This window comes from Canis aureus, chromosome 12, assembly GCF_053574225.1.
Source record: "Canis aureus isolate CA01 chromosome 12, VMU_Caureus_v.1.0, whole genome shotgun sequence".
Classification (NCBI taxonomy): domain Eukaryota; kingdom Metazoa; phylum Chordata; class Mammalia; order Carnivora; family Canidae; genus Canis; species Canis aureus.
The window spans coordinates 10335656-10363341 of record NC_135622.1 but is presented as its reverse complement, the minus strand read 5'-3'; the positions used below and the strand labels follow the sequence as shown (position 1 = coordinate 10363341).

Sequence of the window (27686 nt, the reverse complement as noted above, 5' to 3'; positions counted from 1 at the left end):
AGGCTGAGTGATTGTTTAAATGGATGTTTCTCGTCTCCACTCTCTATAAAAGCTGAGAGCGTAAATCTTAAGTGTGTGAAGGAGTTTCTGTAAGAAGCTGAGTTACCGTAGAGGACAAACGTTGCTTTGTGTCGATCCAATTTAGTTTATGGCTAGAACTGGAGGATCTGTGGAGGAATGGCTAGTTAATCTGCATAGTAGGCCATCTCTCTCTGCAATCAGATGTCTCAAATGAGCCTTTGGCACGGATTGGATACTAATCAGTTTATGGTTGAGCTCTCTGCCCAAAGTACCAGACTTCTGCGGTGTTAATTGGAGGAGGTTTTGTGGGTTTCAGCTACAAGAGCAGGAGGAGGCAGAGCTGAGTTGGGCTTTTTAGTCTTAAAAACCTGATTTGCATTCTTCCCCACTAGAGGACTGTCCCCTCTTCCAGCAGTGTGCCAGCAAGGAAGGTAATTATTTTTCTTTAAAAGGAGCTGCTAATCTGCTAAGTACTTGGTAGAGACTTCAGAGTTCTGTGCCATCCACGGGAGATAAGATTCAGATCTGCAGAACATTAGGGGCCGCTATTATCAGCTCTCTGTCCACGGTTACCTCTGAAGACAGAATAGCATGTGGGCCAATCCCGGAGTCCTGCTCCACCATCTTCTAGCCGTGTTGTGTTGGGTGTGTTGCTTTGCTTTTCTTGGTTTCGTGGAATAATGTGCACGAAGTGCTTATAGCACTTATAGTGCTTATAGGACCCTGGGATCATGCCCTAAGCCGAAGGCAGACGCTCAACTACTGAGCCACCCAGGTGCCCCTGCACCAAGTTCTTACCTAACTAAGGCATACAAGTCTGTCTCAGGGCATGGAGGGGCTAGGGATGTGTGTCCTGGAAGCTGCTGCTCCCAAGAATGGGTTGAGATGACCACACCCAGGCCCCTTCCTGCCCCTGCTCCCAAATCTGGTAATTCAGTCTTCTGCCTCTGGGAGCAGCAAGTAAGGATGAAGATAGAAAAACTGCATAAGGGTCATCCAAAGGATACTACTATTTTTTCCAAAATAGGCTAATGCTAGAAACAACCTCATAATAAAGGTTCTACTAAGGAAGGGTCAAGTGTCTCCCCAACACAACAGACTTTTTGTAGCCTTGTCTGTTTAAACGTTAGGGAACAGGGATGCTTGGGTGCTCAGTGGTTGAGCACCTGCCCTTGACCCAGGGCCTGATCCTGGAGTCCCAGGATCGAGTCCCACATCGGGCCCCCCGCATGGAGCCTGCTTCTCCCTCTGCCTTGTCTCTGCCTCTGTCTCTGTGTGTCTCTCATGAATAAATAAATAAAATCATTTAAAAAAAATTAGGGAACATTTAATTGTTATGCAAATGACAAGAGTAGCAACTCTGACCGTCAACTTGCTCTACCTCGGTGGAGTACCTGCCCAGTTCAAGAAACTAGAACTCTGCATCAACAAAGACAAGGGCCCGCCTTCTCCTGTTCCCTGTAACTCATGCAGGCAGCTTGCTCCTCTGATTAGCTCTCCCAAGCTAACGAAGCTTCAACATGGGTATTAGAACAGGGCCCTGTTGTACACAGTTGAGGATTAGTGCCTCAGCTATGATTACCACTCTTGCCTTTTGGGACGTAGTGGGCTTCAAGAAAGCATTAATAACCAGGTGTGTGAGGAGGCTGTGCAGTTTGGTCCTGGTGGGAGCCCGGCCATAATTCTGCTCACACATGTCACGCAAGACTTTAGGCTCCCAACCCAACTTGTCTGGGCTTTGGGTTTTGTTTGGCTTTGTTTTTTCTTTATTCCATTTGGAAAACATACATGAAAATTGTACCTGTCATAAGGTTGTTAGGCTTAATCGAAAATGCAAGGAAAGAGTACAGCTCGGCCCCTGGCATATAAGAAGCCCTCAATCCGTGCCAGCTGCTGTGACTGTCATTGTAAAACAGGGATGATGATAATACCATCTTTACGGAATTATTGTGAGAGAGGCAGTCAGGACACCTGGGTGGCTCAGTGGTTGAATGTCTGCCTTTGGCTCAGATCGTCTTGGGGTCCTGGGATCACGTCCTGAATTCTGTGTCTTCCTCTGCCCATATCTCTGCCTCTCTCTCTGTGTCTCTCATGAATCAATAAATACCACCTGAAAAAAAAGAAAAAAAGAAAAGAAAAAGGAGGCAATCTATGTGAAAACCTTCAGTGCTGGTCCATGCACACAGTAGGTTCAGAGAATTTCCTTTAATAAAATTAGCCAAGGATTCTGACAGCTTTTCACCATTTTTGAAAGTGGTAACATGGGAGTTTAATGACCTGTATTAAAAAAAAAAAAAACCCCAAAAAAACAAGTCTTGCTTTGGGCAGGGGGTGGGGAAGGGGTTGCAGCGTTGGTGGCCGTAGCTTTAGGAGATGGTGTGCATAGGAGCAGATAGCATCCTGGAGCTAGATTAGGGGGCAGGTCCTTACTTCTAAGAATAGAAGTATTGCTGTCATGGTTAGACTGGCCTCAGTATTTGGTGAAAGGGCTTACAATGCGGGTGGGCTGTTGTTAATTTTTTTTTTAACTTTTCAAAATACAAATTTAAAAAAACTTAACACAGAATTAGAAAGAGGTACCAGCTTCCATAATTACCAGTATTTGGCTAATCTTATTTCATCTCTCCTCTCTCCTGCAGTTGTGCACGTGCATGCATGCAAACACACACACACTTTTTTTTCTGGAAGAATTTAAAACCTATCCTAGACACATGTCATTTTGACATTAAGTGCTTTAGCATGCATCCTTAACTGATGAGCATTTTTGCAACATAACCACCATTGCATTCTTAGCTGATTTCTTGATGAGATCAAGCAGGATATAGTGCTAATCAGTAGTGAAATGCTTAGGCCAGAAATGAGCATTTTTTTTATTAAAGATTTTATTTATTTATTCATGAGAGAGAGACACACACACACAGAGGCAGAGACACAGGCAGAGGGAGAAGCAGGCTCCATGCAGGGAGCCCAATGAGGGACTCGATCCCGGGACTCCAGGACCACGCCTGGGGCCGAAGGCAGGCGCCAAACTGCTGAGCTGCCCAGGGATCCCCAGAAATGAGCACTTTTATGCAAAGTATTAAATTTATTCCAGTTGAGCAAGTGTATTAATATCTTTTATGTACAAGGCACTGCAGGCATAGTACATGCAGATGAATTACGTAGGTAGTCCCTGACCCTGGGCAGAGTCCTAGAGAAGGTCCATAAGGCATACATACAATAATAATCAAAGATCAAGGCAGCATTGAGATAAAATCCTTGGAGAGCCATAAGCCTGGTGGGAGGTAGGGTCTCTGTGAAGGCTTGTTGAACACGAAGTCGAGGTGTGACAGGTGAGTTCAAAGTAGGCATTCTCTGTTAGTAGGAAAGGCTAGATAGAAGACGTGTGTGCACGATGGATTTCAAAGAATAGGCACAGTCTCTGCCAACGATATTTATAATTGTAAAATAGCAATAAAGGGAAATTTTTGTACACTAAAACACAGAACCCACCTGTACTCCTGACATTCTGACATGGTAAAGCCATATCTTCTGCTTGGAGGTGGTTTGGAGGTTATCCTTGTTGTCTTGGCCAGAGGCAAAGGGAGCCCAGATGAGGGTGGTGTACATGAGGTTTCACTTTTGTTCACAAATATTTATAGAGCATGTACTGTGTGCAAGTCCCAGAATGGGAGCCGTGTGAGAGTTAGGGACCCTCAGAGTGGACAGTCAGAGATGGCACACAATTCTGGTGGAGGTGACTCAGGAGAGTGAATGGTCGGTGTGGCAGCAGGAATAATAATTGAGAAGTTAGGAGGAAGAATAGCCATGTCTGTTTAGAGTGGGAGTCAGCTGCATGCACATGTGTGTATATATGTATGTGTATGGATGGATATGTGCTTCTATGTGTGTGTATGTGTGCATGGATATATGTGTATGCATATATGTATGTGTGTGCATGCATACATATGTGTGTATGTGTATGAATGTGTGCTTGTGTGTGCGTGGACATAAGAGTGTGTGCATGCATGTGTGTATAGGTATGCACGTGTATGAATGTGTGTTTATGCACGTGCATGTATGAGTGTGTATGTGCATGCATGTATATATATGCGTGTGTATGAATGTGTGCTTGCGTGTGTGGATATGAGTGTGTATGTGTGTACATGTGTGCATAGGTATGCATATATATGAATGTGTGCTTATATGTGTGCATGGATGTAAGTGTGTGCAGGTGTATGAATGTGTGCTTGTGTGTGTATGGATAAAGTATGTGTGTATTGCATGTGTGTGTATATGTGCATGTGTATGAATGTGTGCTAATGTGTGTGTGGATATAAGAGTCTGTATGTATGCATGTGTGCATAGGTGTGCATGTGTATGAATGTGTGCTTGTGCATATGCATAGATATAAGAGTGTGTATGTGCATGCATGCTGCATAGGTGTGCATGTGTATGAATGTGTGCTTATCTGTGTGCATGGATGTATATATTTGCATGCATGCATATGTGTGTATGTGTATGAATGTGTGCTTATGTGTGTGTGGATATAAGAGTATGTATGTATGCGTGCATGTGTTCATAGGTGTGCGTGTGTATGAATGTGTGCTTGTGTTGTGTCTTGCATGTGTACATGTATGAGTGTGGTGTATGTGTGTCTGAATGTGAGATTGTGCATGTATGCTTGCATGTGTGTGTGTGCATGCAAGTGCACTGGCAGAGGGAGGTGGGAAGTGAGGTGATTAGGGTACAGATGTGCTATATGGTGATGCCATGGAAGCATGAAACCAAGATGCCTAGAAGCCCACTCTGTGCCCATGTTAGGGTCCTAGCTTAAGGAAGAACCCAGGGGAGCAGCTGGATTCTGATCCAAGGTTCCCAGGGCCTTGACCCTGGGTTTGGCCAGGCCAGAGTGTAGAAGGAGAGGGAGAGAGCTGCTCAGGTGGTTGGTGTGGGAGCTAGTGCCCACCTTTTCCATGTATCCCAGGGTTCTGACCACATATGTCACCAGTTCTCTGCCGTCTTTCATTCTAACTTTGACAGCCTTTATTTTCAAAGTACCACTTTGAAGGAATATGCTCAGAGGAAGGAGGTAAACCATGAAGGACTGAAGGATTTACTTTTAGGAGCTGGTAACTGATAAGGAGACAGAAGAGAAATCCAACAGATTGCCTTTGGCCATTTGGATTGTGCTAGTCATCCAGGCTGAGGTGATGACCCGTGGGGAGTTGTCTTCCTGGGTCAGATTCCTGGTGGTGGTACCGTGGCAGTGTTGTTGCCAGTTGTGGCATTCCGTGTTGCTACGGGTCATTAGCCAGTCAGTGGTAGTGAGAAAATACAGAGTTTAGAGGACAGGGAGCTTGGGGGCACCTGGCTGGCCCAATTGGTTAAGCGTCTGCCTTGGGCTCAGGTCATGATCCCAGGGTCTTGCAGTCAAGCCCCGTGTCAGGCTTCCGGCTCAGCAAAGAGCCTGCTTCTCCCTCTGCCCCTCCCCCCCGCTTGTGCATGCATACACTCGCTCGCTTGCTCTCTTTCACTCAAATAAATACAAATCTTAAAAAAAATAAAGAAGTCAGAGAGCTTGGTTCATCTGAGAGGTGAGGATGTACTTCAAAGGTAGCAGAGATAGGGCACCGGATTCCTGTCTGCCACTTTTGAGCTGTACGGGCATGTTACTGACCTCTTTAAATCTCTAAAAGGTGAAGAGTAGTTCACAAATACCTACATATGTGTGTGTGTGTATATGTGTATTAATACGTATGTGTACATATACATACGCACATGTTAGGCACCAGTTTAAGCATTTCATATATATTTTAAATACATATTTATATATATATAAGTATATAAAATATATCTTATTTTTAAATAATTTCTACACCCAACCTGGGGCTTGAACTTAACAACCTGAGATTAAGAGGCACATACTCTGCTGACTGAGCCAGCCAGGTGCCCCTGTATATGTTAACTCTTAATCCTCACAGCCACATTGTGAGCTAGTTACTATTGCTGTCTCTGTTTTTACAAGGGAGGCACCAGACAGGTTAAGAAATGTACGCAAGTGTACAACGAGTAGGTGGCAGAGCCAGGATCCCAACAGTCTGCCTCCAGATCCCTGGCTCTTCACCATTGCTCTTCACTGCCTTGGTTTGTTGTTTGGGGGAACAGGGAAATAGGTGAAGGGTCTTCGTGTTATGCCCCCCCAGGGAGGTGGGCTCTGTGAGGGGCAGTGGCCACTGCTGCCGTGTCCTGAGCACTCTCAATGGTGCAGCCTTCCTGGGCAGCCCAACAGAGGGATGCGATCATGCCAGGTGCACAGCCAGTCCGTGGCTGTCCTTGCCACGTGAGAGGAACCTGGTTGTCCTGTCTGCACCTGGGCTGCTCTGGCAAAGTCCAACAGGCGGAAAGGGTCTGAAGCCTGGGATGCAAGGTCATTTGGGAACACCTTGTCTTACTCACCAGACGGTGTAAGGGCATTTTGATGGTATTTCCTCCACAGTCGGGGTTACGGCAGAGGCAGTGTGGAGTGCTAGCCCTCTGCCCGGGAGGCAGGACACCCCCAAGCTCTACAACCCTAGCACACTCGCCTATGTGGAGCAAGAGACAGGGTGACATTCTGGCGGCTGTGGTGTCTCTGTACAGACACGGCGTGTTCCTGTTTGCCGGCCGGGTCCCGTCGGTTTAACCCTGTATGCCATGGGGTCCACACTCACTTGCAGTTAAATGCTTGTGAAGCTGACATTTGAAGGAATGAGGATTTTGAGTTCTTTCCATTTCCTGGCCACTGAATCATTCTTGGAAAAGTCACAATGCTACCCGTTTTATTAGAAGCATAAATCACAAAAGAACAGGTCCCTCAACCTCAGCAGTTTATAATCTGAATGAGTCGTAAATAAGAGCAACATTAAATAAAACTAAACTGTTTGATTGAGGTAATGGGAATAAAGACAGTGGTGGCAGATGGAAAGTTCTGTTTAGGGGGAATTGGTTTCCTCCTCGCAGACCAGTCACCACAGGAGAAAAATGTGGCCTTTTCTACAAGCCAGGCGGCATACAGTAACTGAGTGCCTCCTGCATACAAGGCTGGGTCTTTGGAGCTTGGGGAGGAGATCTTCAACAGGGCGTGATAACAGGAGGGGCTGCTACTGAACAGGTGTCCCTCCACAGCTTCTGGAAGTATGGAGAAAGGGTACCACATTCTGGGGACCCAGGAGGGGACCACAGAGGAGGTTACATTGAAGAATGAGTGGAAGTTGGCAGGGCGGTCAACAGGAGAAGGCCACTGCCAGCAGGTGACCACAGTGGTGTGACACGTTGTGGGGGCTGGAGATCCTCAGGTAATTGGGAATAAGCATTGGGAATGACCTGAGGAGAGTTGGGGACAGAGGGACGAAGGCGAGGAAGAGGTTCCAATACCAGTTCTTGGCAGGTATGGAGGATGATGGCCTTGGGGTCAGTGAGGACAGAAATGCAGAGCTGCAAAAGCGGATGAAGTGGGTGCAGTGAACATCAGAGGGAGGAGGGGTGTCCACACAAATGGAGACTGGGAGGGCTGCGACGGGTGGTAGGGGATGCCAGGAGGGGGCTGGCTATCCTCCCTCACCTGTCACAGTTTGTATCTGGCAGGGGAGTGGAGCGGTCCTAAGGGAGCGGGCTGAATTGGCTGGGACAGTTAACGTGTGGCTCCCAAATGAATGTCATCTGGGGAGCGTGAAGACAGGTGTTTATTGACCATTGGACACAGATTGAGCAGAAAAGGTCAGAGGATCAGGAAAGCGAGAATGAGAATTGTTAGGGGGAGCGATGACCCGAGGGCCTTGCATTTAGAGTGCGGCCAAGGATGGCAGGAACCCAGGCCACTGTGGGGATTGGCCTCAAGTGCTAGAATATTCTCTGGTGTGGGGTTTTCCTGTGCTGCTCCCGCAGGCACTATCGAGGTCCATAGGCAACTCTTGGCATTCCATGCAAAACCTTGGCAGAGTGTGGGCGCCGAGCTTCTCAGATCCTTCTTAAAGACTAAACTCCCCGGGGAAACTGATGACATGATGACAACCCCCGTGCCCCCACTCCACCATGGAAAGGTCAAGACTGGGACTGCAGGCCTTTGGCTTCTGGCCTTGAAAGCTTTCCTGGGGACCATAGTGGTGGCAGCATTGTTATAACAAGTTTTGCAGTAACAGACTCTTTCTGGATCCTTCCAATCCAGGGCAAAGACTTTCATTTCCATCCATGTAGTTGGCAGGCTCTGATTGTCAGGACAAGAGTAGTGCTTGTCTCGTTCTTCTTGCTAATTCTTAGTATGTTGCTATCTGATTTTTTTTTTTTTTTCTAAATCCTGGCCCCTGTGTCTCATTCAGAACCAGACTACCAGGTGTACCTGAATGCTTCAAAGGTCCCCGAGTTTTCAGACGACCTCACGGAGCTGGAGTGCCGGATAGTGGACATGAAGAGCTCTGAGGCCAGTGTCCGTTTCACAGTATCCTGGTACTACAGGGTGAACCGGCGCAGTGATGATGCGGTGGCCAGTGAGCTGCTTGCGGTCATGAACGGGGACTGGACTCTGAAGTATGGAGACAGGAGCAAGCAGCGAGCCCAGGACGGAGACTTTATTTTTTCTAAGGAGCACACGGACACGTTCAGTTTCCGGATCCAAAGGACTACGGAGGAAGACAGAGGCAATTATTACTGTGTTGTGTCTGCGTGGACCAAACAGCGCAATGACAGCTGGGTGAAGAGCAAGGATGTCTTCTCCAAACCTGTCAACATATTTTGGGCATCTGAAGGTAGGTGCTTTGTTCTTCATTGACATTTTCGTGTTCTGTTTTGGCCCACGTCGTCCCACTGCACATTTTTAGATGCTGGGTCTCCCTGCGAGGAATCCGAGACACTGCAAGCTCAAATGCCTGCTGCTCTTACCAACAGCATGAACCTCTTTAAGATACTGATGCTGGGGGGGGGGTCCATTGCAGTGAGAGAGCTGGGGCTTAGTGGGTGGTAGACAGTCGTCTCCTAGGTGCCCGCAGTGTGTGGGGGGGCAGCCCTTGACACTATTGCTCTGCTGGGTGGTCTTAGGCCGTTGGGGTGTGTTCATGTCTTTGAGTTCCTGCTGGATGTGGTGCCACAAACGGGGGCAGCCACAGACTGTTGCACCTGCCCCTGAGGTGCCGGTCATCCCTTCAGAGAGGTTGTTTTGGGGAGGGGTGACAAGAACCTGAGGGAAACAATTTCTTTGCTACGTCTCCTCTCAATGCTCAGAGCACTATCTGCCCTGGAGTATCAGACTCATCAGGTCCATCGCTGCAGGAAGCCCAGGCCTCTGAGGTCCCCCTTGTACCCAGATGTGCAGTACCACATGTCCCTCGAAACACCTCAGTTGGCTGATTACCCCCCCGCTCTCCCCCAACGCCAAACAGGGCCCCCTCAGACTCAGCACAATTTCCTGTTGCCTGACGCTCTGCTTGGAATGTTCCTTTCTCTTTCCCACATTGAATGTGACCAACCTCACTCCCCACTGAGCCCACTGTTTGCCCTGGGGTCTCCTGAGTGGAGGTGTTTGTTTTCCACGCTCCTCACACAGCGGGGCCTGTTGGTCAGCTCATGCCCCCTCCTCTCATTGCACTCCTGGGTCCTCTCGTGCCCTCGGGGAAGCAGTTAACTTTTGGTTTCATAGCCACGCCCTCAAGTACTCCTACTGACTTGTAGCTTCTCTCCACGTACAGTGCTGGCCCCGAACTTGGACCAGGCAGCATGATCACCTGAGGAGCTTTAAAGCAAACAGTGATGCTTGAGCCCCAGCAGAGGTCCAGTCGTGGTTGGTGTGAGGGTATATATGCAATCTGGGCATTGGAATTTTTTCTTTTTAAGATTTTATTTATTTAAGAGAGAGCACGCATGCACACACACGAATGGGGAGAGGGAGAGAATCTCCAGCAGACTCCAGCCAAGACCTGAGTGGAAACCGACTGAGCCACACAGGCGCCCCTGGGCAATGGAATTTTTAAGCTGGTTCTCCTGCACAGCCAGGGTTGGGAACCCTGGTGAAGATAAGCCTTTCTTTCTCAGTCCTCAGCCCTCCTCTGGAGTTCTTGTGTCCTCCGTCTGGTTCTGTCATTTCCTCCTGTGCTCACACCCTGCACTAGATCATCTTGGTTGTGACAACTAAAAACCCTCCGTGCTCTCACATCCAGGCATCCTCTTCTCCAAACATACCTTCTGTCTTTCTAGATCACTTCCTCCACTCCTCCAGCATCACTCATTCAACCCCCCAAGGCTGGCAGACCATGAGCCCTGCCGCCTTGCTAACACCTCCGTTTCTCTCTCTTGGTAGGACCAGTTGTCCAGGGTGGTCCAGTCTGCACCTGTTGCCCTGTGTCATTTCTAACAGCACCCTCTCCCATCCTTGGATATGTCCAGGGGCAGAAGGGAGGGTAAGATGGGCAGTCACCCCACTCACAGTCCTAGCCAGCTATAACGCTCCCTTGCACCCCGAATCTCCTTGTCCTGCTCTTGTTGTGCTCTGCGCTCCGGCCAAACCACAAGCCAGTTCAGAGCCAACGCTCTGCTACTTGCCTACCTCCATTTGTAGCTGGATGAAAACATTTAAATGTGTTGACTGGCTTCACTTTAAATCGGTGATCATTTATGTCAACGGGGCTCTCAACACTGCCTGGCAATCATTCTACATTTCCATAATCTGTTTACTTCTCTCCTCTCCAAAACGATAATGGCATACATACCACCTTCTCTCTGCATACCTCCTCTCCCAGCCTTACTCTCAGCTCTTGGTCCCACTCTCTCCTTCCCTAAAGCAACAGAAATAATCAGAAGAGAACTTCCACATGCTCAGCCCGCAGCCTGTGTCCTAGCAAAGGCCAGCCCCTCTCCCTCTTATGTCGTCAATATTCCTTTCTTTTCTGCACCTTTTCTGTTGACATATAAACATGGCTAGACCTCCTGTTCCCGTTTTTATATTTTATAAAGTAATTTTTATCTGGCTTCTCCCTCTGTCTTTCCCTTTGCCAAGCCCCTCTACCCTCTCCCTTTACTCTTCCTTTCCTTTTATAGCCAAAGTGTTTGAAATGTCTGTACTCCGTGTCTCCGCTCTCTCTCTTCCTGTTCTCTCTGGCACCTGCTTCCTATCAGACTTGTCCCCTAGACCTTGTGTTAAGATTGGTAGTGACTGACGTCCTGCAAAATCCAGTTGTTCGTTGCCTTACAGGACATAGCAGGATGTAATGCAGGTGGTCACTCCCCCACTCCCAGAAATACCTTGGATTTCCCTTGGCTGTAGGATGCCACCCTCTCTGGGCCTTCCTCCCACCTCACAGCAACTCCTTTCTCTGTCTCCTTTGCTGGATCTTCTTCATTTCCCTGACCCTCAGACATGAGACTGTCTCAGGATATAGTCCTCAGACTTCTTTAGTTGACTTCCCCTCCCTTAGTGATGTCTTCTCCCCACCCCCTTGGTGATGTCTTCTAACTTCATGGGTTGAAATACACTTAACACACCAGTAATTCCCACATTTACATTTCTACCCCATATCTCTTTCCAGAATGCCCGATTGAACACTCTTTTGCTTTGTTGACACCTTCACTTGTCTAATGAGCATCTCAAACTTCTGTCCTGAATGGTGCTTCTGGTCCCCTTTTTGCCTTCTCCAGCACCTTCATTGTGAGTTCAGTCCAAAACCTTCATCCTTAATTCCTCATTCTTCAAGATAGAGTCTTGCCACTGCCATGCTCCCCCGTTAGCCAGCCACCAACTGTCTCCTGCCTAGATTATATCACTGCTCGCCTGACCGCACTCCTTGCTTCTGCCCTTGCACTCGGCAGCTGGAGCAGTCTTATTAAAATGTCAGTCAGATCGTGAAACTCCTCTGCCCTAACCTTCAAAGGTTTACTGTCTCATTGAAAGCAAAGCCCAGAGTCCTGTTGGTACCCTTGAATGCCCTATGGTAACTGGCCCCCATTACCTTCTGACCTCACCTATAACCCTTCCCAGTGGTCACTCCACTTCATCCCCTCTGCCTTTCCCGTGGTTCCTCCAACACACCAGACCTGCCTCTGCCTTTTGGCCATCTGCTGCCTCTTCCCTCTGCCTGGAATGCTGTTCCCCACGTGGGTACAAGGCTCATTCCCTCATCTTCTCAGCTCCTTGGTGCCTCATCAGGGATGCCATCCCTGGCCACTCTGTCTCACATTGTGTTGTCTTGTCTGCCACTCCCCAGCACCACCCCCCAACACACACTTTTTCTCCTCTTTCCCTGGTTTATCCTCTGTCAAACACCTTTCAGTATCATACCATGTATTTTACTTATTTATTTTGTTCATCGTCCTTCACTAGCACATAAGGGGAGGGATTTCTGTATCCTTTGTCTACTGCAGCATATTCCCAGTGACTGCGGTATGGGAGGCTCTCCTTGAGTACTCGCTGAAGGAGTGAATGGGTTACCAACCCCACAGGAGAGTGTGCGGGTGGCTCACTAGAGCCTTAGGAATCAGTGATACCAAAGATGCTATAACACGCGTGTTCTGCTTAATAGGTGGAACAGCTCTTCCCACAAACCCCAACATAAAACTTTCATTGTATAATCAGACAGATTATAGAATTAATAGTCTTATTAAAGGATAAAAAGAATGTGTTTCATTTATTCTTCCATTCAACAAATATTTAAGTACCTTCCAAGTGCCTGACATTGAGCAGTTATAATAGAGATGACTTCTAAAGTATGTATGCTTCGGGATTTCTCTTTTCACAGAGAAGCAGGGAGTAATGTGCTTAAACCTAAAGTGAGTGTAGCCATGGACACTTGCTCAAAATGGTAAAACAGTATCTCTGTGGAAATCACTAGATTGAGGAGCATGTGTTCCAGTTGCCCGAGTAATAATCTGTTCTGTACTGTGACCATCATATGATTCAAACAGAAAGAGCCCATATCTCCCTTGCTCTGCTCTTCCCAGGAGACTTTCCCTGCACACAGCAGAACCTCAGGGGAGAGGAGGCACCTGGCGTGGCCTATGGCCTTGACCTGGGTGTTGTGTTCCGCTATGTCTCTTCCTCTTCACAACGAAGAGTGAGCTCTGCCTCACATCCTTGAGGGCACCAGTAGTCTCCCATTAAATCACATCAGACTGTTCTGCTTTATCCAGCCTGGTGGTTTGCAGCCTGCTTACAGACACTCATGATTTTCCTTCTGATTTCCTCAAGTGCTATCGCACAGCAATTTGCACATAAAGTCCAATTTCCTTGTCATTTCAGACACATATCTGTTTTCACTTGTCCTGTTGGCAATCACCTCTTTCTGGTACTTCATTCTAGATTCTGTGCTCGTGGTGAAGGCAAGGCAGCCAAAGCCTTTCTTTGCTGCAGGGAATACATTTGAGATGACTTGCAAAGTGTCTTCCAAGAATATTAAGTCGCCTCGCTACTCTGTTCTCATCACTGCTGAGAAGCCTGTGGGGGACCTCACCAGCCCCAACGAAACCAAGTACATCATTTCCCTGGACCAGGATTCTGTGGTGAAGCTGGAGAATTGGACAGACGCATCCCGGGTGGACGGCGTCGTGTTGGAGAAAGTGCAGGAAGATGAATTTCGCTACCGAATGTACCAGACTCAGGTCTCGGATGCAGGGCTATACCGCTGCATGGTGACAGCCTGGTCTCCTGTCAGGGGCAGCCTGTGGCGAGAAGCAGCCACCAGCCTCTCCAATCCTATTGAGATTGACTTCCAAACTGCAGGTGAGCGAGGGACCCTATTGAACCACAGACTGAACCAGAAAGCGACCCTAGGATTTTGATCCAATGGCTGTTTTTTCTTAAGCACTTTTCCTCTTTGAGATGTGATTCACATGCCATATACCTTACTCATTTAAAGGGTATCCTTCGATGGCTTTCAGTATATTCAGAGTTGTGCAACCGTCACCACAGTCAACTGTAGGGTATTTTCATTGTACCCCAAAGAAATCCTGTATCCCTTAGCTGACACCCTTCCATTCCCAGCCCTCTAGCAACCACGAATCTATTTTCCTATCTCTGTAAACTCGTCTGTTCTGGACATCTATGTTACATTAATGGAATATAACATATGCTCTTCATGTCTGTTTTCTTTCCCTGTAGCATACTGTTTTCTCTCTTTTTTTGGTCTTATTTCGAGGATCATCCATGTTGTAGCATGTGTCAGTACCTTTCTGTGACTGAATGATACTTCACTGCATTTTGTTTTATCCATTTATCACCTAGTGGCCATTTGCGTGTTTCCAGTTCTTGGACTATTAGGAATGATCCTATGAATTTTTGTGTACAAATTTTTGGGTGTACCTACAATGCTTATTTCTTATTTTTAATGGATAAACCAAAACCCAGCTATTTTAGCTCCCTTAGAGAACATGGTGGAGTATAATTAAAGAGGGCACGGAGTCTCCAGAAGGGTTACATGACTTGCCAAATGTGTACGGTTCAGAGCCAAGACCCCAGTTGCATCAGGCCCCTGGCTTTCGCTCTTAGGGGTCCCTAGGACTGACGGTGCTGGGTACTGTGTTTGGCTTGGCTCATAGACCAGTATTTCCACGCAGGAAATGAGTATCCCAGCCTATGCCTCACCTTGCTTTGGGACTAGAAAAAGATTTCCCATCAACTAGTTGAGTTGCCAGAGCTGTGGTGGTATGGATGAATATATCTGTCAACCAGTTCATTAATAGTTATTGGTGGTAGTCGTGTACAGCAAGGTTAACTAAAGAAAGGGCATTTTTGTGTCTATCCTGAATTGACTTTGTTTTTGGTTAAGTAAAATGTTTTTATGCTATAAGAACATGCCTCTGTTTCCTTCTAAGGAGTTTTTCAATTTCGGCTCTTATACTTAGTACTATGATCTGTTCTAAATAAAAATTTTTAAAAGATTTTATTTGTTTGAGAGAGAGCATGTGTGCATGCACACACCAGCTGGGGAATAGGGAGAAGCAGGCTCCCCACTGAGCAGGGAGCCCAACACAGGGCTCAATCTCAGGGCTCTGAGATCGTGATCTGAGCTGAAGGCAGATGTTTAACTGACTGAGCCACCCAGAAGCCCTGATTTTTGTGTGTAGCAGAGGGTGGGATTCAGTTTTATTCTTTTGCATGTGAACACCCAGCCATTCTTACACCACTTGTTGAAGAGCCTCTTCCTTTCCCCTTGACTTGTCTTGGCACACTTGTCAAGAATCATTCAAACATGAATTTAAGGATTTTTCTAGACTCCCAGTCCTATGGTGTTGCCCCATTTGTCTTTTCCTATACCAGTACCACATTGATCACTGTAGCTTTGTAGTAAGTTTTCAAATCAAGAACTATGACCCTTTGTTCTTTTTCAAGATTGTTTTAGCTATTCTGGGTTTCTTGCATTTCTGTATGAATTTTAGGATTACCCATTGATTTCTGCAAAAATGACATCTGGGACTTTGGTAGGAATTGTGTTGAATCTGTAGATCAGTTTGGAGAGTATTGCCATTTAACATTATTGCCTTCCAGTCCATCAACATGGAGCATCTTTCTTTTTATTTGGGTCTTTAATTTCTGTCCATAGTGTTTGTAGTTGTCAATGTACAAATCTTGAACTTCTTTCATTAAATATATCCTAAGTATTTTATTTTTTGATGCTATTGTAAATAGAATTGCTCTCAATTTCCTTTTCCATTTATTCCTTGCAAGTATAGAGAAACAGAGCTGATTTTTTATGTATTGTTATTGGATTCTGCAACCTTGCTAGACTTATTAGTTTTAATTGCTTTTTGGTTGATTCCTTAGGATGTTTTATTTATTTTTTAAGATTTTATTTATTTATTCATGAGAGATGCACAGAGAGAGGCAGAGACACAGGCAGAGGGAGAAGCAGCCTCCCAGTGGAGAGCCCATTTCGGGACTCGACCCCAGGACCTGAGCCAAAGGCAGACACACTCAACCACCGAGCCATCCAGGTGCCCCTCCTTAGGATGTTTTAAATACAATAAAACGGCATCTGTGAATAAAGACAATTCTACTTTTTCCTTTCCAAACTGAATACCTTCCAATTCTTTTTCTTGCCTAATGGCCCCGGCTGGCACCTCTAGAATAATGTTGTTGAATAGTAGCATACAAGTGGACATCCTTGTCTTGTTCCTGATCTTACGGGGAAAGTTTTCAGTCCTTTACCATTAAAAGTCATCATAACTGAGTTTTTCATAGATGCCCTTTATTAAGTTGGGGAAGTTTCCCATTTATTACCGTTTGTTGAGTGTTTTTACCATGAAGAGATGCTGAATGTTGTCAAATGCTTTTTCTGTGTCTAGTGAGATTAAGATGATTATGTGGTTTTTGTCTTTTATTTGTGTATCTGTTTTACTCTCTGTAGGAGTTTATTCCATCTTGTTTTACATTTGTTATTTGATGTTTCTCTAGAATTGTTATGGGAAACCGGGGAGACATAAAATCTTTTGTATTTCTGAGTGAGGAATAGGTATTGCATCTATTTTTCAATTCTTTAAATCTCTGCATAACAGATAAAATGACTGTGGCTTCCTGCCTGCGGCTCAGGGTATGATCCTAGTCCAGGGATTGAGTCCCACATCAGGCTCCCTGCATGGAGCCTGCTTCTCCCTCTGTCTGTGTCTCTACCTCTCTCTCTGTCTCTCTCATGAATAAATAAATAAAATCTTTAAAACAAAAATGACTGTAGCTTCCAGGCTGAATAGACTGGCTAAGATTTTTATTTTATTTAGTCCACGGAGTTGTCATGGCCAGTTGACAATTTAATTAGGAGAAGTTGCCATCAGATCCACCTAGCACAGGTCCCTTGCCCCAAATGGCTCCCAGTAAATACTGACTTGATACTGAAGAGTCTTCACTTCCGAAAAATCAACAGCACACCATAAGATACACATAAGAAAGAGGTCCTTCCTGGTGTCCACCTTTCTATCCGCTGGCTATGGGGTGCTTGCTTCTTGGTTGTGAGGACTGTGTTTCCAAGGGACGCTGCTGAGTCGTGAATTTCACTGACCCAAAGTGTCAGGGAGAATACAGAATAAATGTTACCGTGTTCAAGGCGTTTACCATTACAAAAGGATAACAACAAAGTTTTTCTCCTGAATAGAGAAAACTTGGAAATACGATAAAGTAGAAGGAAAAGAGTTACCCATAACCAACCAGACACTGTTCATTTGTGGTGTTTGTCTTCCTGGAAATCTTCCCAATGTGTGTTTTCTTCATGACTCTGAGATCAGGCTGGGTATACAGTTTTGTGATCTGCTTTCCCCCCTTAACCTTCTAAAATAAGCAGTTTTCATGTTAAAACAAATTCTAGGTAAATAACAACTTTAACGACACCTCCTAGAATTTAGTTAGCCATTACCCTATTGATGGACATGCAGATGGTCGGCAATTTTGGCTTTCACAAAAATACTGGGTACAGCACTTTTTAGGGGGTGGGGTTAGCACATGATTCTGTCAATGTTTGTATTTAAAAGCTCAGTGTGACCCATGTACTCTCTGCAGACTAGGAGTCGGGGGACATCTAGTGACTCTGGTTGTTCACTTAAATTCTCCGTGCCGGAGTCTGTCATCTGTGAAGTTAACCAGACAAAATCCCTCACAAAAACAGCATTACCACAGAAATTGACCATAATAAAAATATTTCCCAGCCTGGGATAATGACCCACATTAACAGTGAGTTGTTGATTTCATTAGAAGGAAATCCACTGCTGTGAATATTTTACAATGAAGGCCTTTTCCCCGATCCATGTCTGCATGGTGAGCCTTAGCACAAATATTCTGTTGTTCCCACATCCACAGCCAATAGGGGAAATGAGAACCGTAACTTGTGACCTAGAAGGCATTTTGGGTTTTCTTTGGAAATGTAAAGAAAAGAAAGTGAGATTTGTCCAAATTGGTAAGTCTGTCTTTGCTGTTTCCAATTAAAAATTTTTTTTTTTAAATTTTTATTTATTTATGATAGTCACACAGAGAGAGAGAGAGGCAGAGACACAGGCAGAGGGAGAAGCAGGCTCCACGCACCAGGAGCCCGATGTGGGATTCGATCCCGGGTCTCCAGGATCGCGCCCTGGGCCAAAGGCAGGCGCCAAACCGCTGCGCCACCCAGGGATCCCGCTGTTTCCAATTTAGAAACCTAAATCCATTTTGAGGGTCTTTACGTTTTATCATTTTGTGGTTTCTTACCATGAAATTTCTAGTCAGAGAAAAAAACGTCCTCATTGCTCACCTTGGTTGCTACTAACCTGTACTCCCAAGTGGCCAGGTATGGAAGTGCCCCCCAGGCATGAACACCGAGCCAAGGCGGAGCCACTGGCTTGATCCTGTCCCACCTCGCTGCAATAAACAGAGCAAATCCAAGGTGGTCAGGACCTGTGGGAACCATGGCTGGGAGAGGAGTTGATCAAAGGGCAGGCTGCTCACAAGTAGGTCAGGTTTCCTCGTCCTCTCTGCTCTCATCCCTTTCCCTATGCCCTGTGACCACCATTCTGTTACATTCTCCCCTACTCCCGGAGTCGATGCCCTTCTGCTGCTCTCTGGTTAATCTGAACTCTCACCGCCACCTGCTCAGGGCTGCCCCGCCTCCCTGGGTTGCTGGGTCCTGCACCTGCCTGTTACCTTTTTCCCAGCAGAACACCAACTATTCCAGGACTTGGCATGAGGAAAGCAGTCCGAGGAGTTTGTCTTCCACTCATGGTGAAGTGAAAATACAGCTTTTTTTAGCTCTTTGCCTCATTGGTTTGTGTGACCTTTACACACTTCTCAGTCATTTCTTTTGGATGTTAAAGCACTTTTTCCTTTTTGGTGATCTGATTTAAAAGTAGTAACACTTGTGTTCTTAGCTTCTGATGAGTTTCAGAATCAGTGTCCAGGGCTGTCTCTTTTTGCTTCCCAGGAAAGCCAAGGGAAATCCCACGGCACTGGTGTTCTGGAACCTTCTTTAGGTTTGCCTGTTCTTATTAGAATAAGGTAAATATCAGGCTCTTAGGATCAGATGGGCTTAAAGCTGTGTAACACTGTCACCTAAAACTGAAGAGTAAAGGGTTTTAAAAAAAAAAAATGCAGTACATTGCCCCTCTTTCTAAGAAGGGGATAGGAGCCAGATTCCTTCCATGTAAAGCATACTTTTTTTTTTTATTCAAAACTCACTTATTTATGCCTCGTAATCAAATAGCATAATAATTGTACCTACAGTCAAATGCATCCAACTGACTCTGTGGTAAATATTATTAAATGCTAGCACTAAATTATCTCCATGTGTTTAGTCTTTATACTTCATATTTTGTAGCCATTTTTATGCTTACAACTCAGAACCTTGGCACATCTTTGCCTTGCACAGTTTGGGTAGACACATCTTTTGGCCTCTGGAAGAAGGAAAGAATCTTTCAAAGCAAACTGAATATTAAGGGGGTGTTCTCAGGAAGGTGTGTGAAACCAATCCTGTCTGGGTAGTGTTTTGAAGCAATACCCGTGTGCTGCCTCGGTTTCCCCTGACAGACTGGAGCCATGCCTCTGGTGCTCCCATTGTCCCCTATGGAGTGTCGTCATTGTAGGCATGTCTGTCAGCTGACAGCGTTGCAGCCTCCTAATGGCAGAGCCCCTGTCCCCAGCACAGCGAGGCCACTCACTCCATCGGGCCCAGAGTGGGACTATTTCAGTCCTGTTCCCTCTGATCTCCCACCACCTCTGTCAGAAAGTGAACCACGTAGAACCAGAAGCCACCTGGGCTGCATCAGGATAGTAGGTGGGGGTGGCCTTCAAAGGGGACATCAGAGAAGAGGGAAAGGAAAAGCCAGAAGCAAAAGTAATTTTTTTTTAAGATTTTATTTATTTATTCATGAGAGACCCAGAGAGAAAAGCAGAGACACAGGCAGAGGGAGAAGCAGGCTCCATGCAGGGAGCCCAACGTGGGACTCGATCCCAGGACCCCATGATCATGACCTGAGCCACAGGCAGATGCTCAACCACCGAGCCACCGGTGTCCTGCAAAAGTAGTCCTGTAGCAAGAGTTCTGTTGTGGTTGTAATTAAAGAGGATGCTTATTTGGATGGCCTGATGCACGTGTCTGAGGAGGAGAATAGCAACCTGAGAGCACCACCCAGCCCAGTTCCAGGGAAGATGGGCCACACGCGGATGCCCATTTGAGTGCCAGGAATGGAATATAAACAACAGCCTGAGTGGGAATAATGCGGTGCTCTCACTCTCTTCCAGGGCCTATATTTAACGCCTCCGTGCATTCGGACACACCGTCAGTCATCCGGGGAGATCTGATCAGATTGTTTTGTATCATCACTGTTGAAGGAGCACTGGATCCAGGTATTTCATCTTCTCTCCTTCCCCTACCCCGTGCTGCTTTCTTTTTTCTTTTTTAATTTGATTTTATTGTTTTTTAAATATTTTATTTATTTCTGAGAGAGACACAGAGAGAGAGAGAGAGAGAGAAAGAGGGGCAAAGGGAGAAGCAGTCTCCATGCAGGGAGCCTGATGCGGGACTCGATCCTGGGTCTCTAGGATCATGCTCTGAGCTGAAGGCAGTGCTAAACCACTGAGCCACCCGGGCTGCCCTATTTTTTTTTTAAGATTGATTGATTGATTGATTGATTCATTCATTCATTCATTCATTCGAGACACACAGAGAGAGAGAGGCAGAGACACAGGCAGAGGGAGAAGCAGGCTCCATGCAGGGAGCCCGATGCAGGACTTGATCCCAGGACTCCAGGATCATGCCCTGAGCTGAAGGCAGGCATTAAACCACTGAGCCACCCAGGGATCCCCCCCTTGTTGCTTTCTATAAATGCATCTCATGTCACCATGACACAGACGTGGAGGTCAGGGCTTGGGCTGCGTGAATCCCCAAACTGCCTCACTCTGTACTGGGTACTCAGGGGGAGCTTAAGAAATACTGTTAATGGATGCATCTGTCTGTTGGATGATTTGGAAACACATCCAGACCTTGGGCTCGGAATTGCCAAGGTGGTCGGTGGGCCACTTCCAGGGCCGATTCAAGCTCAAGCTGGTTTAAAACCTGCTGGCAGAGTCCCACTCCTTTACTTTGTCTTTGATGCATTTATTCACGCAGATGATTTATTGAGCTGCTTCTGTTAGCAGGTACTGGGAATAGGGAAAGGATGAAAACAGTCCACGTCTGTCGTCATGGAGCTTGTGGCCGGGTTAAGGAGACAGACAAGAAAGCAGTCCTCTTATATACAGTATCAGGTAGTGTTACCTCTGTGATTAGGCACAGAGTGGAGTAAACAGGTAGCAAGTGACCAGGCGGTGCTGTCATAGTTTAAGTTCCTGGGAAATCTTTATATGCCAATTTCTTTTTTTTTTTTTAATTTTTTTAAATGTTTATTTATTTATGATAGTCACAGAGAGAGAAAGAGAGAGAGGCAGAGACACAGGCAGAGGGAGAAGCAGGCTCCATGCACCGGAAGCCCGATGTGGGATTCGATCCCGGGTCTCCAGGATCGCGCCCTGGGCCAAAGGCAGGCGCCAAACCCCTGCGCCACCCAGGGATCCCTATATACCAATTTCTTTGCAAAAAAAATATGTGTTGCCAACTGGATGCCGTAGAGCCGTGGGCCATCAGTTTTACGCTTTTGCTTCAGTGACCAGATAGTGTCCCTGCCTCACTCTTAGACCCTCGGGGTTTAAAACAACTGAAAGCACGTAAGGTGTCTGTTGCCGAGCGTGACTGTACCCACCACCACGTTCTTCTAATGAGACTGGAGAACCTTCTTCACTGCCTGGGGGGCCGCTCTGTCCTTGGGCAGCTTTGTATCACCCGCCCCATCACAAGCAGAGCCATGGCCTCTCTGTTATTGGCCCCTTGAAAAGGCCAAATTGTACAAGACTCAGAGTTCTGTGGAGACCACTGGACCTGCAGTTCCGGGGTGGAATCTGGAAGCAGGTTCGCCTTCTGTAGTAAGGGCAGGTCATAAGCAAAGCGCGGAGGGCCTGCAGTGGAACCGGAGTGGACAGCATGAGCAGGGGCCTGGGCAGAGCTTGTGTTGAGCGGAGGCTGAGCTGGCTACCAGCTGAGATCCAGCTCCTCCAGGACCTCTGGTCGAGGGTGCAGGTGGTAACTAGTTCAGGGTCAGCAGTTGTTTTCTGGAAAGGGCCCTGGGAGGAAGTATTTTTGGCCTTGTGGGCCAGATGGTCTCTGCAGCAACTACTCAGCTCTGTCGCAGTAGTGTAAAAGCAGCCGTACACAGCATGTGAGCAAATGGGCTCCACCCTGTTCCAGGGAAGCTTTGCTTACAAAAACAGGTGGTGGGCTGGATTTGGCCTGTGGGCTGTAGGCCACTGACCCCTGGACTAGCTCACGGATACCAAATTGGCTCTCGCAGGGAACCTGGACCTGGTTGAGCTGCAGAGGTAGGAAAAAGAAGTATTGGCAGAAGATGGAAGAAAAGGAAAAGAATCCATCCAGTTGGTTGGCTGTGTTCTCAAGGGCACAGGGTGGGGAGCCTCAGTTCTGAGTAAGCCGAGGTGCAGAGGATCAGGGACACAGAGAGGGATTCAGAAGGGAAAACGAAAGTGAAAGTGGAGAGGAAACGGGCAGGGATTCCCGTCCAGAACGCTACCATGTTTACAGTTGAAGCTCATGTAAGCTGTATACACAACTTATTTAAATGTTCTTTCTCAGGAAAAAAAAAAAAAAAGAAGAAAGAAATGTTCTTTCTCAGCAAATTAATGGGTCAGCATGTGTGCCCTTCATGTAAAAGTCTTTTTCCTCCAGTGTAATTACAGAAGCTATAGGTGGCTGTTATCATGCAGATCACAGTTTTCCAGAACTTTGCACTGTTGGACTGTGTGGGTGGAAGATTCTGAGTAATTAAGCACACACTGTAATTTAGTATTTCCTCACTCATCTGATGGGCTGTGAAGGAATTTTCTTTTGGAAAGGACATACCGTCTGAGTGGGCCAAGCACCCAGGCAGGCACTTCTGTGCCAGGACGGGAGGGACAGGGCAGGTCAGTGTCTTAGGTCAGGTTCTTGAGATGCAAAGCCTGAGACCAGCGTGCAAGTGACTAATTAAGGGTGTGCTTCCAGGGAGCAAGGGAGTCAAGACAGAGCAGGGAAAGAAGCCAGGCAACGATGTGAATTCAGAACAAGTCTAACTATCCGCCACCACTGCCGGGAAGCTCTGGGGCGTGGGTGGTACCACAGAGTAAAGGGACTGGCCTTCTAGATCCCTGCCATTGGTGAGTCACCACCCATAGGCTGAATGATATGGGAGCAAGGGTGTTTTTGAACCTTCAGGAGGCGGCTTCCATCAGCTGAAGCCTATCCTCCGGAAGAGGGTACAGGGGTGAGAATGTTAGCAGCCCACACCATCAGCAGCTGGCCAGGGCGGGTCCAAAGAGGCTCCGCTACAGGCAGTGAGGCCCTCCCTGTTAGCAGCATCCATTCCTAGACTGTGTATGTCGTAGTGTGGAGTCAGGACGTTCATTGTGGGCAGGTCATGAGCACCTACTATGTGCCAGGCAGGTGCTATTCTAAATTTCATTGCATGAAATTGCAGTATTCGTTTTACAGCTGAGGAAACTGAGGCACTGAGCATTAAGTCACTCCTCCAGGCCACATGGCTAGCAAGTACCGGTGCTGGGAGTCTAGTGCTGTAGCCTGGCCCTACAGGCTGTCCACAGCTCCATGAGGCACGGCCAGACTGGGGCTAGATTCTACTCCCAAGTAACTTTTTGCCTCCAGTAACAACCCAGCACCTGCAGGTCACAACAGCACTGAGCCGGAGTTTTCGATGAGCAAACAATCGGGGTCTAGGGACCCACTCTGCTCCCGCACCCTGAGGGTGGGAGGGCGTTGACAGCACTCCCTCTGCCCCCGGGAAGCCACGCTTCTTGGTCAGAGGTGACCCGTAACACTGGCAACCATCAGATTTTCTGCTCAAGGGTCACAGTGGGCCCAGAGGCAGGGAAAGAAGGTACTTTGAGCCTTAGAGTGGCGAGCTGTCATCCTGTAGGTGGGATCGAGGTTTGCATGGGCCCTTGACATTTCCAAGTGAGTTGGGAAGGAAACATCATTGTATAATTTTATAGAAAGTCTTGCTTTTCATTTTGTTCATGTTCCTTTTTAGTACATAAGCAGGTATGATTTGCCTTCAGACAAAGGTTATTAGTATATTTTCATTAAATGAGTAGATGTTACTTTTTATTTAATGAAAATGGTGCTATTTAATGTTTATAAAGAAAGCCTTGTCAAGTGCATGGAAAATAAAAAGTATTTGTGGCCATATAGTCCTTCCTGGCCTGCTGGGTGTGCCCCAGGCCTGCCACAGCTGGTGTCACTAGGGACTTGCCAGAAGAAGCCAGGGGCTTATGACCTATACTCTTATCTTTACGTTCTGTGAGAGTTACCACTTGTGCCAGAGTCATCTTTTTTTCCTGTGCCCACATTAATTTATTCAAGGCCCTGAGAACCTTAATTTTGCAGAGTGCCTTGAGATTCAGCAGCGTCCTCTCTGGGACTGTTCACCTGTTTTCCACTTTCTCAGCTGGACATGTCTTTCCTGTTGTTTTGGACTTCAGCACATCTGTAGGGGAAAAACCACAGCGAACATTGAAACCTAACCTCCTTATAACTCGATTTTGTATGGTTCCCCTTGAGGTACCCTTTGTCCTAGACTATGTTAGCGTCCTCCTGGTCTTGGGCTCTTCTGCTTGAAACATCAGAGGGCCCTGCTTTGGGAGGCAGAGCCTGCAGTGTTGCCGCCTGCCAGCTCTGTGTCCCGTGTCCCCTGCGGGGGATGGTTTTGGGCATTCCATGGGCTGGGTGGTGGCGGCGGCACAGTTGAGAGGGTGGACTGTGGAGCTGCACTCCCTGGGTGAAGCTGTGTACGCTGCTCCTGGCCCTGTGACCTCGAACAGGGTAGGGCAGGGCACGTGGTAGTACCTTCATTGTGGGGTTGGGAGGAATCCGAGAGATTAAGGCATGGGGGGCAGCGCTGGCCCCTGGAGAGGTGCATGCGTGTTAGCCATAGGTGGGATTTCTGCCCGTTGCACTGACCCAGGCTTTCGGCCTGGTCTGCAATCAATCCACAGATGACATGGCCTTTGACGTGTCCTGGTTTGCCGTGCACTCCTTCGGTCTGGACAAGGCTCCTGTCCTCCTATCATCCCTGGATCGAAAGGGCATCGTGACCACAGCCGAGAGAGACTGGAAGAGTGAGCTCAGCCTGGAGCGTGTGAGCGTGTTAGAATTCTTGCTGCAGGTGCATGGCTCTGAGGACCAGGACTTTGGCAACTACTACTGCTCTGTGACTCCGTGGGTAAAGTCCCCGACAGGCTCCTGGCAGAAGGAGGCAGAGATCTACTCCAAGCCCATCTTCGTGACTGTGAAGATGGATGGTAAGAATGACATGCTGTTTGAGTGTCTGTGCCATGCTGCTACTGATGGATTCAGGTTGCTACCATTTGAGGAATGTGCCACAGCACAGCCTGCTCGCTCTAGACCTGGCCTGGGCCTGTACCCAGAAGGAGCGCAAACAGGCCTCCCCAGGTATGGTGTCCAGTGCTGGAGCCACCACCAGGGAATGATTCTCAAGACTCCCTGGAAAGATTTTTGATGCTTTCTGCAAATCCTGTGCAAACCCATGTTCCTTGGTATGGGGTCAGCGTGGACTGCTAGGCAGAGGCAGAGAACGTCATCAAGAGAATGGGCTCTGGTCCCCCCAGAGAGCAGTGAGTGGGCTCCTGCCACTCCCGCCCCGCTCTTGGTTTTGCTTCTTGAGAAGGGAGGCTACACCTGGTGTCATTAGCATGGAGGGGGATCTTTCAGGAACCTGGGGATAGGAATGGGGCTCTCTGCTTTGTTAGCTCACGCTGACCACCAGAGTCATTCTAACTAGGTGCTCAGAGGGTCCCCTCCCCACCCGCCTGTTCCCCAAGCATCCCAGAGTGGGGGCAGTTGTTCCTTGACTAATGAGAAATATGTCTTCTCTGCAAAAAGCTTCAGAATAAATGAGAATGGGGAGATTCCATGGAGAGAATAAAAGCCCCAGTACCTCTGAGGATCAGGAGAGCCTTTGAGTGTGTTTCCCTGTTGAGATGTCAGTTTGGAGGAGACTGGAATGGGAACCCAGCTTGTCCACAGATGACTTAGCCTTGTGATCCTTTGTTTCCTCTCTCATGCAGTGGGGTAACAGTCTCTCATAGGGCTGTTTTGAAAGGTGAGCCACATTAAATGTCAGGCACCAGCCAGCATGCCAGCCACCGCCCAAGGAGAACTGGTGCTTCTGGGAGAAGGGATTTGGGATTTGAATGTGTGCGATCTGTGTAGTGTTTGTGCATTCCTGACACTTCGTCATTTATACCCTATTTGCATCTTAGAAATTCCTTGCTTGAAGTAGCTCCATATGAAAACCCAGATTTCCCATACAAGGGAGCGATTATTCACTTTGCTAGATAATTTACTACAGTGTTACTTAAAATAGCTCCCCTCAACACACTTCAGTTATTTGATGCACAGAATTGATTTATGAACAGTTTTTTTTTTTTAAGGATGCATCTGCTGTCGAACGCACGGTGCCCTTATACTGACTTTTAAAGATCCATCTCCTGCCAAAACCCTAAAAAGCAAGCCAACACTCGCAGACATCAAATGAAATCCTTTTTCCTTTTTTTTTTTGTTTTCTCCCCCACGGATCGGGGTCCGGTGTCATCTGCTCACTTTGTGGACGGCTCAGAGGGCTCCTGTCTCTAGCACCGCACTAGGTGCTAGATACAGCCTGAGCCCGAGCTGCCCCCTGGGGGAGACAAGATGGGGTGGGGAGGTGAGGCTAGGCGGTGGGCTTCCCGAGGCCTAACCTGGCATCCCTCTGTCGCTCCCTCCCAGTGCTGAACGCCTTCAAGTACCCGCTGCTGATCGGCGTGGGCCTGTCCACTGTCATCGGGCTCCTGTCCTGCCTCATCGGGTACTGCAGCTCCCACTGGTGCTGCAAGAAGGAGGTGCAGGAGACGAGGCGCGAGCGCCGCCGGCTCATGTCCATGGAGATGGACTAGGACCACAGCGGGGGGAGCGGCCACCGAGGCGGCGCAGGAGCGGTATGGGCGGGAAGAGGACAGCAAGCTTTTCATGCGAAGTGTGTGACACTAAAACCCAGTCCTCTCTAATCTCAGGTGGGACCTGGCGCTCTCTCTCCTCTGCATGTCCAGTCCTGAGCGCGGACACGTTTACCAGCACATGGCTCTTCTTCCCACGGCACTTTCTGGTAGAACAATCACGTGTGTGTCTTCCCAGCTGCGGCTTTTTAATGGTTACCCTTTGTCTAATTTTTTTCTCCTACCGGTTTATAGATCTCTGACCTGTGTGCGTTAGTATGTTTGGTTTTGAGGGGTTGCGGGGAGGGAGGATGATGGCTCTCAGAGTTCTTGGTCTTGGGGAGGTGGGGAGAGCAGAGCTGCCTGTCGGGAGTGCCGCCGGCTGCAACCCCCTGGCCTGCATAGACCTGTGCTGAAGGCTAAACTGGTGGCTTTGACCACCCTACCCATCCCCGTATTTTCAGGGGTTTAGACCACATTTGAAATCTAAACTTGCAGTATCTAACTTCTTACTGAGCCCAAAGGCTTTTTTTTTTTTTTTTTTTTTTTTTTTGCTACTTTGCCCCCTTTCCATTTCTTTTATATTTGCTTTTATGTGAGTGTGCTGACATGGCCCTGGAATCTAGAA

The 27686-nt window shown here is 47.5% G+C and overlaps 1 protein-coding gene across 1 annotated transcript in view; it reads left to right on the top strand.

The window, feature by feature from the left end:
- PTGFRN (prostaglandin F2 receptor inhibitor) overlaps positions 1–27327 on the top strand; it is an 82244-nt gene extending 54917 nt beyond the window's left edge. Inside the window, exons 5-9 of the mRNA XM_077842707.1 lie at positions 8358–8783; positions 13319–13738; positions 20207–20311; positions 25061–25366; positions 26853–27327. Coding sequence (XP_077698833.1) covers positions 8358–8783; positions 13319–13738; positions 20207–20311; positions 25061–25366; positions 26853–27019 — 1424 coding nt within the window. The 3' untranslated portion in view covers positions 27020–27327. The remainder of the gene's footprint in view (positions 1–8357; positions 8784–13318; positions 13739–20206; positions 20312–25060; positions 25367–26852) is intronic.
- The last annotated feature ends 359 nt before the right edge of the window (positions 27328–27686 follow it).